Raw genomic sequence first — 14943 nt, 5'->3', positions numbered from 1 at the left:
GAAGTAGCAGATTCTCCTCAGTCTGTCTTTTTCCCCACGCGGAGCTTGATTCTCCTCCACAGAGTAAAAAAAAAAAAAAAGTCCAAAAAACCATCGGGTTTTAAGCCCTGTCCCTGCGGGAGGGTCATGTCCGTCACCGACGGGCATGACCGCTGCTACCGCTGCTTGGGACAGCGGCATAATCAAGACAATTGTGAATTTTGTGCTCGGATGTCGCCTCGAGCAAAAAGACATAGGGCCTACCGTATGTGGGAGCTATCCCTCACAAACAGGCCGTCGACAACTCATTCTTCCCTGGGACAGGAAACGAGGACTCCGTTCCAAAAAAGAAGATCTTCCTCCTACACTCAATCGAGGGAGCTTGGAGGTAGGTCAACTACTAGAGATTCCCGCAAACGCCGCCGCCACAGGTCTCCAGAACCTAACCGGGAATCTAAGTCTTCCGAATCGGTGCAGTCTATCTCACCGTTGGATTCGGCTCAGAACGTGCGACCGAGACCGCCTGCGCCGAGAGCGGCGCCCAAGAAACGGCACCCAAGAAAACTGCGCCGGGAGCGGCGCCAAAGGACAAGTGCGCCGGGGGCGGCACCCAAAGAACGCGCGCCGGGGCGGTGCAGACAGCGACAAGTAAGGACACAGCACCAACAACGTCTCACACAGAATCGGTGCCGAAGAGGAAGTCGCTGGAAACCATGCCACGGTCCATAGAGAAACCTAAACAGCACTCCACAAACAGGAAAAGAGGACACAATGACAGGCATACAAGCCATAAGAGATGCAGGGAACATTCTCATGATTCCCACTCCTCTCATTCACGAAACACAGCTGAATCCATCTCCCGAAGCCATGAATCCAGTGACAAAGACAGTTCTCGCCATGCAAAAAGGCAGAAGTTGTCCAGGCGTCATAGTTCCTTACATAGAAGTTTTGACAGTTCCAAATCTTCTCCGTCTGCAAGTGGCTCTGTTCAATCCTCTATCAGACCACGTCATATTTCATCGCCAGAGTCATCAGGACCTGACCCACAACCTGCGGAAATTATCACAGCAGAGCCAAAACGCTCCGCTCAGCTTATACCCACTCCCACATCACCGCAGTACACACCTACTAAGGAATTTTCAGATACCAGTAGAACTATGCCACCCACTACACAAAAAGCCTTCTGGGATCTTTCCCATTCACTGTCGGGCTTCTTCGAGACCTTAAAATACTCTTTCACTTTGCCTCCAGAAGAGAGCCTACCACGGGAGGACACACTCACCAAAGAATCGCAAAAACCAAGAATAGATTTAGATCATACACACACACACACACACACACACACCACCCTCCCCAACTCCCTCCCACTATTCCTTATCGGAATCTATTGCATCTCAACAGGATACCCTTCTGATCCTCCAGAACAGCCGGCGGAAGACTTATCTTACCCAAAGTTTGTAGAGAAAATGGGTACCATTTTAAAAGTAGAAGTCCAGAAGTTACCGGAGTCTAGAGCAGAAACCTTAGGACTCCTTAAAATATTTGACACGCCGGAAGAACCAACATCATTACCCCCTCATAACATGTTGCATGGGGTCCTACAAAAATCTTGGGAGACTCCATTTACTCTCCCAGCAGTGTCTAGGAAAACGGACCTAAAATTCAAACTACAAAAACCTTCCACATATTCAACACCACAACTGCCTCACGAATCCATAGTAGTAGAATCAGCACTGCAAAAATCAAAACGATCAAAGACTCAAGCTACCAATCCCCCAGGCAAGGATAACAAATGTCTGTATGATTTTGCTAGACCAGTCTACCACAATGCAATGCTGAATGCACGGATTCAACATCACCAGTTCTACATGGTACAATACATGTACGAATGTCTGCAGGCAACAAAAGGTATGTTTACCGCATTGGGGGATACTATTCCAGCACCCATTTTGGATATGGAAGAGTGCTCTCGCCATCTTCTACGAGCCGTATATGAGAGTTTCGAAACATCCTCTAGAGCAGAGCTTTCCAAACTTTTCATGTTGGTGACACACTTTTTAGACAAACATAATTTCACGACACGGTAATTCAGTCTACTAGTAAACCAGAGGTTAAAGGTTAAATGAACGAAACATATTTCGACAATTTATGTATGTTTCCTTAAATATATACATAAATAAAATGTTTCACGACACAACCTATCTCATGAAAACCTTAAATTTATATTAAAAATATATATTCCAAGATTCATGTTATTGTTATAATTTATGAGAAACAATAAAACAAATTGTCTGTCCCCCACACACTCATCTCTCTGCTCCCCCCAGCACATGTCTAGCCCCCACACACTCATATCTCTCCCCCTCAAGCACATGTCTGTCCCCCCAGCACGTTTGCCCCCCACTCACTCATATCTCTCCCCCCAGCACATGTCTGGCCCCCACACTCATGTACCTCGTCTTTTTGATTGTTGCCAGTTAAGTGCTTCACTTCCTTCCATGATCACCAGACACTGCTGCTTGCAGTCAGTACTCCTCATGGCCAGGCCTCATCGGCAGCAGCAGCCAATGCAAGGATGGCTGGGCTCGTTCCACCCACCAAGCCCCCCCAAAAAACGCGATTGACAGCAAAAATCACCCAATAATAAGCAACCCATAAACTGAAAAAAAAAAGTGAATCTCTAGAAAAAAAAAAAAGCCCAAACTTGCATCAGAGTTGACCGGGCTTGCGCGACACACCTGCACACTGCAGGCGACACACTAACGTGTCCCGACACACAGTTTGGAAAGCTCTGCTCTAGAGCATCCGCTACAGCAATCGCCGCAAGACGACTGGCATGGTTGAAGGCAAGCGCAATCCGTGGGGATCTACATGAGAAGTTGGCTAACCTTCCCTGTTTAGGAGATAATCTCTTCGGAGATAGTTTCCAAGACACTGTTAGTAAATTAAAAGACCAAGCGCTTGCGGTACAATCCTTAACTGCACCATCCTCCTCAAAAAGGTTTTACACACTAAATCGTCGACAATCTTATAGACGTCCTTACCGGACCTACCAACCTTTCAGACAACAGTCGTATCCCAACTTTCAACGACAAACACAACTTCCTTCCAACCAACAACGGAGAGGTAAACCCAGAGGTCAAAGGACTCAACAACCTCAACAACAAGCGGCAACAGCGGTGAAGACCACATCTTCTTTTTAAGAATCAGGCCACCACCACTGATCACAGACAATCCGCCAGGAAGGATCACAGCCCGCTGGCCAGAATGGAAGAAAATAACCTCAGATCAATGGGTATTAGACATTGTTCAAAAAGGTTATCGCATACCTTTCACCCACCCACCCTTCCTTCCACATTATTCACCGCAGAAACCCAAGACCCTGCAACCTTAACTATCACAGGAAATCACCCTTCTACTTCGACAAGGAGCGATACAATCTCTCCATCGGAAGGACTACAATCAGGGTTTCTACTCCCCCTATTTCCTCATTCCAAAGAAATCGGGAGGTCAACGACCAATTTTGGACCTCAGAGACCTCAACAAATACATAGTGAAGGAAAAATTCAAGATGGTCTCTCTGAAATCCATTCTCCCAGTATTACAACCCAAGGACTGGATGTGCTCGATAGATCTGAAAGATGCTTATACCCACATTCCGATCCATCCGTCATCTTGGCAATACCTCCATTTTCAATATCACAATTGCCATTACCAATACAAGGTTCTTCCCTTTGGCCTCTCATCAGCCCCCAGAGTATTCACAAAATGCATGATAGTGGTGGTGGCCCATCTTCGTCAACAAGGTCTGACCATTTTTCCGTACCTGGACGACTGGTTACTAACAGCATCGGATCCCAATATACTACACTCACACCTAAACTTGACCATCAATTGCCTCCAGTCTCTGGGGCTCCTTATCAACTATCCAAAATCCAACTTACAGCTGACGCAAGTACTGCAGTTCATAGGTGCTCGCCTGGACTCGATACAGAGCATATCTGCCGGACGACAGGAAGAAGATGCTTCGTACACTACTTCACTCACTTTTACACTCCGGGAACCCAACCGCTCGCCAGGGTTGATAGTTTTAGGTCACATGGCAGCAGCAAATTTCACAGTACCAAACGCCAAACTACACATGCGCCGTTTACAGTGGGACCTGAAACGGCAATGGCGACAACATACACAACCCCTACGAACTCGAGTCACCTTAACGGCACCCATGACCAAAGACATCAATTGGTGGCTCAAGGACTATGCATTGGACAAGGGAGCCTTGTTCAGCCCCCCACCACACAATGCAGTCCTCACAACAGATGCATCTCCATCGGGATGGGGAGCTCATCTGGACAATTTAGAGACCCAAGGTTTATGGATAACGAAGGAAAAGACCTTACACATCAATCTCTTGGAACTCAAAGCGATCCGTTATGCCCTCCAAATCTTTCAGCCACATCGCAAAGGACGGAGACTAATGATATACACGGACAATCAAGTAGCCATGTTCTATATCAACAAACAGGGTGGATCGGGATCATGGCCTCTCTGCAACGAGACACTGCAGATCTTTCAACACGCCAACAAACACGCAATACACTTGCAAGCGACATACCTTCCAGGAATAGTAAACACCAGAGCCGACAGATTAAGTCGAATCTTTCAGCTGCACGAATGGTCTCTTCACAAAGAGGTGACCCAACAACTATTCGATCATTAGGGAACGCCACTGATAGATTTGTTTGCCACAGAACAAAATACACACCTGCCGAAATTCTGCTCGGTGAGACCAAGCAACTCCCGCCTTGCTCAAGATGCTTTTCTTCTACAATGGACAACACATTTACTTTATGCGTTTCCTCCAATTCCTTTGATTACCAGGACGATACAAAAGTGCATCAGGGACAGGAGCAACATAATCCTCATCGCCCCAGCCTGGCCCAGGCAGACCTGGTACACCTTTCTGCTACGTCTCTCCATCGACGACCCAATTCCCTTGCCGAACAGATCGGACCTACTCAGTCAGAACGACGGATCATTAATACATCCTCTCCACTCCTCCCTTCACCTGACTGCATGGAGATTGAAAGGAGATTGCTGACAACTCAAGGGATTTCGAGAGCAGCCCAGGAAGTGCTCCTCGCTTCCAGAAAACCGTCTACTAGACGAAATTATTCATTTAAATGGAGACGATATACCGACTGGTGCACTAAACAAGGAATTCAACCAGTAGACAGTGCTCCAGCACAACTCCTAGATTACCTACATTCGTTATTTCTATCAGGCTTGGCAACATCATCCATTCGGGGTTCATTTGAGTGCGATTGCAGCATACCACAGACCGGTGAATAATCACTCTGTTGCGGAACATCCCCTATTCTCCAGGTTCTTTAGGGGGACTAATCCATTTGCGACCACCAGTCCAAAAGCCACCGGTCCCCTGGGACCTTAACGTAATCCTAGAACATCTCATGCTTGCTCCATTCAAACCTCTGGACTCTGCACACCTCAAATACTTAACATTGAAGGTGGTATTCTTAGTGGCTATCACCTCAGCAAGAAGAGTGAGTGAACTACAAGCACTGGTTCATTATGCACCGTATCTACAGTTTTATCCACATAAAGTCCTCTTGCGCACTCATCCAACTTTTCTACCTAAAGTAGTCTCGTCATTCCATCTCAACCAATCCATTGAGTTACCAGTCTTTTTTCCACAACCACACGCTAATGACAGAGAAAGATCGCTTCATTCACTGGACTGTAAGCGTGCTTTACAAATTTACCAACAGAGAACTCTCACACTTAACAGAACATCTCACCTATTTGTTTCGTTCGATCCAAAAGCACTGGGAAAACCGGTAGCAAAAAGAACTATATCCAGTTGGATTGTACAGTGCATTCAGTTTTGTTACAACAAAGCGAATCTTCCGCTACCAACACGTCCATGCGCTCATCAAGTACGTGCAATGGCTACATCTCTTGCAAATCTACAGCATGTCTCACCAGTGGATATATGCAAAGCAGCCACGTGGTCTTCAGTTCACACCTTCACATCCCATTATTGCATAGATCAGCAATCAGCTAAAGATGCGACATTGGGACAAGCCATCTTACGTACTATGCACACCACATCACCCGACTACCACAATGAATAATATGCACGCCTCTCTATACGCGTGCTGGACTGCTTGGGACTCCCATGACAGCATGGCTAATTCAGCCCTGCTATCGATGGGAAAAAGCAAGTTTGCTTATCGTAAACGGTGTTTCCGTAGATAGCAGGATGAATTAGCCATGCTGACCCTCCCACCTCCCTGGTAGTCGGAAGTAATTCCATAACTTCAAGCTTAATTACAGACTGAGGAGAATCTGCTACTTCCTACGCGGGAATATACGCGCAGCCGCAGAGGGAACTAAAATCAACTCTCTGCTACTTAAGCTCCGCCTCCCGGGCCCTGATGGACAGTTTCCATGACAGCATGGCTAATTCATCCTGCTATCTACGGAAACACCGTTTACGGTAAGCAAACTTGCTTTTCTGTGCCCAGTATAGTAAAGCTTTACAAGAAATGTTAATGGGCGAGGAACACAGAGTAGTCTGGGGGAAGATTGAATTCAATGACATTGAGCTTTCCATAGCTGAACTAAAGTCTAGCTTTGTCTAAATAGCAACAATTTCAACTAATATTTTGGTTCATGAAACCCAATTTGAATTTCTATGGCAAGCTTATATCCCTCAAGTGAGAGCCTAGCAGATGAAACTGACATTCACTGATAAATGTGCTTAAGTGCTCCTTGATGGTGGGCGACTACGTACAGGGTTTCTGGGGATGTTCCATAATTCAAACGTATTGGGTAAAATTACAGGTGATTTCCCAGAGGATTTGGGAAAAAAAAAAAAAAACAGTTCCCCGAGATGTCAAAGTGTGGCTGTTACACCTAAATTAGAAAAAGGGGAAACAGCGATTCTTAAATAGAATGTCAGTTGTGGCAAAGCAGATTTTACTACATTGGACAAAGAAAGACTAAGGACTGAGCCAATGGGAACACATGTATAAGTTAAATACTCAAAAGTAACAGCAACCCCCCCCCAAAATCAGAAAAACCTTGAGATATGAGGAGACTACATAGCATATTTGTTGCCACAAAACAAGTTTAATATATGCTCTCTAATGCTTTAGATAATGGATCCCTCTAACAGTGTTGAGATTAATTTCTTGTATATTCTTGCTTATTGGATCTTAGAGTTCATAGTCCCCAGATACAGCTGTTCACTTTGTCAAATAATCTCTGTGTTTAAATATTCATGCAATTATATATAATACAGACTACATGCAATCATATGTATAGTCTATATGTAATATCCATTTATGAAGTCTGGATGTATGTGAACTTAACATGAATAAGGGATGGGGTAGGGGGGGATGGGAAGAGAAGAAATGCATATTTAGAAATGGCTCTATTAGATTGTCTGCTACTATTGATATGAAAGTTGATTTTCAATATAGCTGTTTATTTTTATATGTAAAATTTCAATAAAGCCTTAAAAAAAAAAAAAAAGAAAAAGAGTAACAGGAGTTAAAAGCAAAAGCTTTGTTCACAATAGAGTTAAAATCAGCTCATGATCCACAACATTGGATCATGAAAAAGTACCCACTTAAAAAGCAATCCTGGGCACATGGAACAACTTTCAGAACTGACCAGGAAATGACATCACTGCCTGATGCCCATATCCAGGCCAGCATCTGGGCTCTGCTCTCAGCAACAAGAAACAAGTTGTAACTCTTAAAAATGTAAATGCTCCTTTGAGAGCATCTATAATCATACATGCTTTTTTTTCCTAGCTAGAGTATAAGCTCCCAAGTGTGGTAATTAATGGGCAGGATGCAGGCCACAGAAGGTTTACATTTACATCTCGAACCCACCAAAATTAGAGATGGGTTACAATTAAAAATGTATACAGGATCCTTCGTTTTCAGTTTAAATCGATTTTTACCTAAAAAAACAAAACCAAAAAAACAAAACAAAAACACACAAACAAACCTGGAGTCCCCCCCCGTCCCCCCCAAGATGACAAATATGTTAAAATTAGGGTAGAAATTTGTTTAAGGCGAGTAAAAGCTGCTCCATGCCCACCAAAAGTGCTTCCTGGCAAGTTCTCTGGCCCCACACAAAAGCAGAAGTGCAGTATTGTAGAATGCAGGAGCCTCAGTATGAATGCTGTCAAGGGAGGCCTGGAGCCACTGGTAGTAAGGATGGGGGAAGAGGGAGACTCAGTCTGAAGAAGGTACATGCTAGACAGGGAATGGAGGGAAAATTAGATGACCAAAAATGAAGGTCCCTAAACATACATAGTTATATAAAACAAAACGAGATGATACACTAACAGCTCAATCAACAGTTTCCAACAAGATATAGAGTCTATGTGACAAGGAATTCGAATTATTAAATTGAATGTGTTAGTCAGTGACTATTCTGTGGATTGTATGGAAAAAGTGAAGCCCCTGAAGTACAAAGATGCAATTGAAGACCATGAAAATGAAAGATACAGAAGTAGTATCAAATATATTGGGTACCACTAGCCTGACTAAGAATACTTTCCAAGTGCACTTTGATATGTTGCCTACAAAAAATTACATTTTATGAACTTCAGATCTCTCTGGCATAGTGCAAGAACTAAGAAGGGCATTAGCAATAAATGTGAGAGATTAAGATAGTTTAGTTCCGACTGAGCTGGGAGCAACTACTGGCCAAAATATAAACAAGTTCCAGAAGTAATATACCATAAAAAATGGTAGTCACTGTGTCACCACTGTCTGGAATATTATTTTCCTAGGTTGTCTCAAGAGCTCACAAGTTACATCAGAGGTCCCAAACTATGGCCTGCAGGCCAGATTAAGCCAATGAGGTTTGTTTTTTTGGCCCACCTTACTTTTCCTCATTACAGTTGAAAGAGACCCATGAAGATTTTTATATTACTTTTTTTCTCTCCAAATGCAAGGGCACAGGCTGGCAGGATTTCCCAAGCCACACTAGCAGAAGAGAATCCAGCAGGATCCAAGCCCCTGCATAGAACGTTTGGCAGGGAGGCCAGGCCTCTGCCAACAGAAGACCAAGCAACAACTCCAAGGTGGGACGAGTAAGAGGGGAAGGAAGGGGTGAGAAGAGGGGAAAGAGAGTAGAGGCTAGAATCAGAAGGGAAAGGATGGAATTGTGTGACAGGGTAAAAGGAAGGGAGAGGTGAGTAGGTAAGAGAGTCAGAGGGAAGGAAGATGAAAATGAGCAGAATGATAAGAGGAAGGGAAGAAAAAAAAAAAGGAGGTATGAGAGATTGTGCCACGCATTCCACCCCACCACTCCCTACCTGCACCCAGAGGTGTAGATAAAGGTGAGAGGCAGGATTGCCAACTTCTGAGAAATAGATGGACACTCACTATCAGTCAATTCTCCTTCCTTTTCCCAGCATTTCCAATCACCAAAAGGACCAGGCACCAGCTGTCATAGAGCAAACTACCCAAGCAACACCAGGCATTTCTCACTAAGATTGTGTATATAGATAGACATGACAGCGTGACCAACATAAGAACCATGTCTGTCACTATCCAGAAACGCCCGGAAAGTAGAAGGTGCAAAGACAATATGTTCCATCTGCAAAGTGCATTTGCAAACACATGTGCAGACACAGGCACACCCCCCTACACAAACTGTTATTGGCAAGATTACCTGCTCAGGTTATGTTCATTAATATACTCTGAATGTGAAGTCATGTCTCTCACATACAGGATCAAGAGCAAAGGTGCTCGCAAACATAGGTAGGAACAAACATGCAGACAGGCATAGGCCCCTGCCCACATGCTGTTATAGACCAAACTACTTGAGCAATGCTGGGCACTTTTTACTATTATATACATAAATATATATTTTACAACTACAACAAGCAACAATAGCCCTCATGCTAAAGACCAAGAGAAAACTATGTCCTAGAAAGGTATCATAAGATATGGCATAATGGATTAGACAAAGTGGGGCCGGTAGGTCCATTAGTATAAACTAGGCTATCGCCTAGGGCGCCAACCAGTAGGGGGTGGCAAAGAGCAGGCAGCCATGCAGGGCCACGAGAGGCACCAATCTTGCCCACAGCCAAGAGTGAGACTTGGTGGGCTGCAAGCGGCACGTGTGTATATGAGACAGATCTTCTGTGAGGGCGTGCATATGTTTATGTGAGAAAGGGAACATGTGTAAGGGTGTGGATGCCAAATAGGGTGTGAAGGGGGTGCGTGTGTGCAAGCAACAGTGTCTATATGAGGGAATGTAAGAAAGAGTGGGAGCTTTTATGAAGGAATGTTTATGTGAGTATGGGAGAGAGAGAGCTTCTTTGAGGGTGTGCGTGTAGGTGAGAGGGAACGTGTGTATGGGAGAGCGATGTGTCAGTGAGAGAGAGGCTGTGTGTAAGGGTACGTGTGTGAATAAGACAAGCAACTTAAGTGTGGGTTTGAGAGAAGGGCCCTGTCTGAATGAATAAGGGCACGTGTATGTGAGGGAGAAAGGGTATGAGAACGAGAGAGTATGTGTGTTTGTGTGGGAGATCCTGCGCATATATGTGAGAGAAAGAATGAATGTGTATATGAAAGGAGGAAGTCTGTGCACAACAACCTCTGCTCCTCACCAGCTAATCCATGACAATCGCAAGGGCATCTGGAAATCAAGAGTTCCCAGGTAGTATTGCTAATTTAAATCATTGGGTGTTAATATTTGATGTGTGTGCTGTTTTTCAGTTTGTTTTGTAGCTGAAACAATTTTTTAGTTTTTAATTAGTGGATGTCACTATTTGTGTATTTTGATATATTCCTTTTACTTGTATGGTTTTACTATTGGATGTTTTATATTTCTTGATTTTATTGTTGCATAATATTTACTTGTGTGTTGGGCTGGGGAAGTCAGGGCCAGGGCCTGGACCTAGACATGAAGGAGGGTGCACACGGCAGAAGATTCACCTAGTGTACCTAATACCCCATACCGACCCTTAGACAAGGTGTCTATCAAGCCCAGTAGCCTGTTTCCAACAGTGGCGGATCCAAGTCACAAGTATCTAGCAAGTGCCCAAGCATTAAATAAACCCTATGTTAAGAACGCCAGCCATCAAGTAGTGGCTATTCCCTGTTGATTAATAGATTATAGATTTCTCCTCCAGGAATTTATCCAAACCTTTCTTAAACCCATCTACACTAACCACATCATAAGAACATCCTCTGGCAACAGATCCAGAGCTTAATTGTGCATTGAGTAAAAAAGAATTTGCTCCAATTTGTTTTAAGTTTGGTAACTGCAAACTTCATGGAGTGTCTCTTACTCCTTGTGAAACGGTTTTTTACTCTTTTGGATAGTGCATTTAGCCATTCAAGCCCTTTCATGATTTTGTAGACTTCTATCATCTCTCTCCCTCAGCTGTCTCTTCTCCAAGCTGAAAAAGTACTAAACCTCCTTAACCTTCCCCTCATAGGGGAGCTGTTCCCTACCATTTATCATTTTAGTCGCCTCTCTGTACTTTCTCCCGTATGTATGGTGAATATTCTCCCTTAACTTGAATGATGCCAAGCAATTCACCGAACTACTTTAGTAGTAAAATGCAGTTCAAAGAACCGCAATTAAGGGCTTAACTTTTTGTAATCTAAAAAAAAACGTGTTCTAAAACTTTTCGTACAAATCGGCTAGAAAAATACTCTCTCACTGACTTTCAGGAGCTAGACAAGCAAAACAGAATCCCGTTCAGCGCCGTGAAGAGTCAACAGCGTGGCGAGGGAATATGTACACACTCGGAACACGGATGAACGAGAATGTTTCGCACAACACAAAACATAGGTAGGTGAGCGAGTAGTAGTGTTGAGGAGTGAAAATACTGATTTTGGTTTTGTTTTTTTTTTAACTCGGGGAGAGAGGCGGCAGAGTTAAAAAAAAAAAAAACAAATACAAATGTTTTGAAAGCAGTTTGATTATAGACGCAACACACAACCTGGAGAGAATCTATTCCCAAAAAAGAAAAGCTCGAAGAGGAGGAGACGACGCGGAGGGGGGGGGGGGGGGGGGGAATAGTAAGTGGCCGTACCGAGAAAAAAAAGACACGCTAAAAGCGTTGTCCCAAGCATTTCCCCCGATCCCAGCAAGCTCCGATGTACACAGAGCCCAGCCAGCATGAGACTGTGCTCCCCACTGGAGTAGAACTCTCTTAGCCCTATATGCACATGTGCTTTCTCCTGGAATCCTACTAGGCCCCATCCTGCAACTCCTCCCCACGGAGACTCCCGCCCTATATCATACTCACTGCGCATCGCAGGGGTCCAGCAAGCGCCCCAGATCTAGGGCGACCGATTCCTCTTATGTCCACCAGCGTTCCGGAAGCGGCGCGAGGACAGATTCTCCGAGCCCTTCCAGCCGGCGTTCACCTACACCTTCCTATCAGCTCCTTACAGCCCCATGACTCGTTTGACACTACTGGATTCCACCCCTCTTGGACGCGGAACTAGAGATGAAATTACGCCCTAATGTCTTACACAACCAATCAGAAAGGGCGGTGAATGATGGGTACGGTCTGTGCGTGTTGCGTACGTGGGGTCGTTGCGTTAGAATGGCAAAAGTCGTTAGAAATTGCTTTTCTTGAGCCTCGGCCCACGTGGTTGAAGTTAGTTCGGGAAGATTTCTGCAGCTGGCTCAGGTAATTAAATAAACTGGGAATTTGTGCGCGTAGGAATACTTTATTTATGGTTACAGAATTTGGTCAGGCTGATTTTTTGTTTTTGGTTGGTTGATAAGCACCATAATAACCCAGTGGTTAGAGGGGCTTGGGAGTAATTGTCGGATCGTAGTCAAAACGCTGGGCTGCACGTTGAGAGAAGTTTGCGCGATTGTAAGGCACGTTAGATCGCTGTGTTTCTGGGACTCTGTTAAAAAGCAAACATTTTGCTTTCTCACGATAACAAATAAAAAAACAAACGCATTAATGAATTAAAGCAGTGGTTCCCAGACTGTGGGTCGGGACCCCAAATGGGGTTACGAAATCTTCAGCTTGAGTCACAAGCGCCTCAAACATCAGCATTCTTCAGGCACCAGCAGCAGCATTCATAGTGGAAGTCAGCGTGGGGCTATAAGCCAACGTGCACTCACAGGCCCTGTAAGGGTATTTCATTTGCAGAAGTTCCTGTGCTAATATGAGGACCTGCATAAAGAGACCATATGAGAGAGGGGATTAGCTGCAGTGTGGGGAGGTTGAGAGTCAAGGGCTTGTTGGAGGTAGACTGCATCCTTTCTAATTTTGTTTTAGTCGTCCTCTGGGGTCTTGTGAATTTTCAAAGGCTAAAATGAGTTCACACTGGCTAAATGTTTAGACAGCCCTGAATAAAAGGGTTTGCCCCATTTTGTGTTTGTAAGAAAAATATCTCTCCCTAAATTTGCAGCCCTAAATGTGGGCTGTAGGTTATGATGCAAAAACATTTGCAGGCCGATGCAATACCACGTGCTTCCAAATTGGATGCACATTTTTTCGGCACACGATGCAATATGTTAATAAGCTGACACGCTAAAAGGTAGATGCTAGGTAAATCCTGTGCACACATGGCCGGTACTCCCTCTCCATCCCCAACAGGGCTATTACCGATTGGTCCTTTTCACTGAAACTTGTCAGTGAAAAGGACCAATCCCCTTTCAGGACAGCATTCTGAAAGGGGATTGGTCTTTTCACTGACATGTGACAGTGAAAGGACCAATGGGCACTGTGATGAAGTAAATACATTAATTTTTAAGTGTCAGCATCTTCCCTCTGAGTTACCAGAGCCACCAAGCCCCACCCAAGCCCGCAACCCTGGGCTGGCTGGAGGGTAGTACTCACCTCTTCATTTGAGCAGCAGGGTGGCTCCCTTATTGTCCACCCCACCAGTCTCCGTGCCCAGAAATTATTTTTTTCATTTTTGCATGATGATGCTTTTGTGGTTTCTCTTACTTAGTATTGCAACGATACTAATTGGAGGAACCATAGAAAGCAGGCATCAAACCTTTACAGATGTTACAGAACGCAACGGCAAGAATTCTGACCAAGACCAACAGTAGAGACCATATTACTCCCATCCTGCAGAATCTACACTGGCTCCTAATCAAATTCAGAATTTTATACAAAACTCTACCGATCATTCACAAAGCCATTCACAACATCACACCACTGGAACTCAAGATCCCACTTCGGCCACGAATACCCTCTAGACCGGTGAGATCAGCGTATAGAGACACCCTCCATTCCCCCCTCATCAAAACATCAGTAAGAAAGAGAGCACTTTCCACATCTGGCCCAACACAATGGAACTCTCTCCCGCCAGATCTCCAGCTCGAAAGATGCACGATTACATATTTAAAAAAAAAGACTCAAAACCTGGCTGTTCACCCAAGCCTTCTCTTGCTCAGATGAACAGTAGAGTCTGTTTATAGCTTAGAGTCAGTTATGCTGCTCGCCACTAGAACAACATCTCTAGCTTTCTGTTCTTTATGCAGACAATCTCTTCCAGTTACCCCCATGTTAAACCATGTTACTTGGATCCAAGTTTGCTCATCCTTGTTTTAATGTAATGCATTCTTTTGCACAGGTTTTTGTTATAATGTAAACCGAAGTGATTTGTAACTTGTTACAAGAATATCAGTATATAAGAGTCCTAAATAAATAAATAAATAAATAATAGTGGTTGAGCCCTTGAGTGCAGCATGCCTTAACATTAACTTCTGGGCTGGGGTAAAACTTTCTGCATTATAATGGGCTGTTTGACTGCACTAGAATTTTTTGAATCACAGGGTAATAGCTAATAACTCATCTATGTGCAATTTATATGTGATGACCGCTGTTAGTTACATGCTCATCCTCATTGCAGCGGGAGTGATTTTACCACGTCCAAAATGCGTGTCCAGTCACATGCTAAGCAGTGTGCTAGC

At 44.3% G+C, this 14943-nt stretch overlaps 2 protein-coding genes across 3 annotated transcripts in view; one reads left to right on the top strand and one right to left on the bottom strand.

The window, feature by feature from the left end:
• The window catches only part of TAF5L (TATA-box binding protein associated factor 5 like), a 196620-nt gene extending 184132 nt beyond the window's left edge, over window positions 1-12488 (bottom strand). Inside the window, exon 1 of one of the 2 annotated variants that reach the window (XM_029594171.1) lies at window positions 12299-12488. In XM_029594171.1, the coding sequence (XP_029450031.1) occupies window positions 12299-12305 (7 nt within the window). In that variant the 5' untranslated portion in view covers window positions 12306-12488. The remainder of the gene's footprint in view (window positions 1-12298) is intronic. The other variant, XM_029594170.1, reaches the window with a different exon arrangement.
• Window positions 12489-12573: 85 nt separating this feature from the next.
• The window catches only part of LOC115087243 (unhealthy ribosome biogenesis protein 2 homolog), a 253889-nt gene continuing 251519 nt past the window's right edge, over window positions 12574-14943 (top strand). The window contains exon 1 of the mRNA XM_029594182.1: window positions 12574-12688. The gene's annotated coding sequence lies outside the window, so the exon portion shown is untranslated. The remainder of the gene's footprint in view (window positions 12689-14943) is intronic.

This window comes from Rhinatrema bivittatum, chromosome 3, assembly GCF_901001135.1.
Source record: "Rhinatrema bivittatum chromosome 3, aRhiBiv1.1, whole genome shotgun sequence".
In the NCBI taxonomy this organism is placed as follows: Eukaryota; Metazoa; Chordata; class Amphibia; order Gymnophiona; family Rhinatrematidae; genus Rhinatrema; species Rhinatrema bivittatum.
This window is presented reverse-complemented; position numbering and strand designations above follow the sequence as displayed.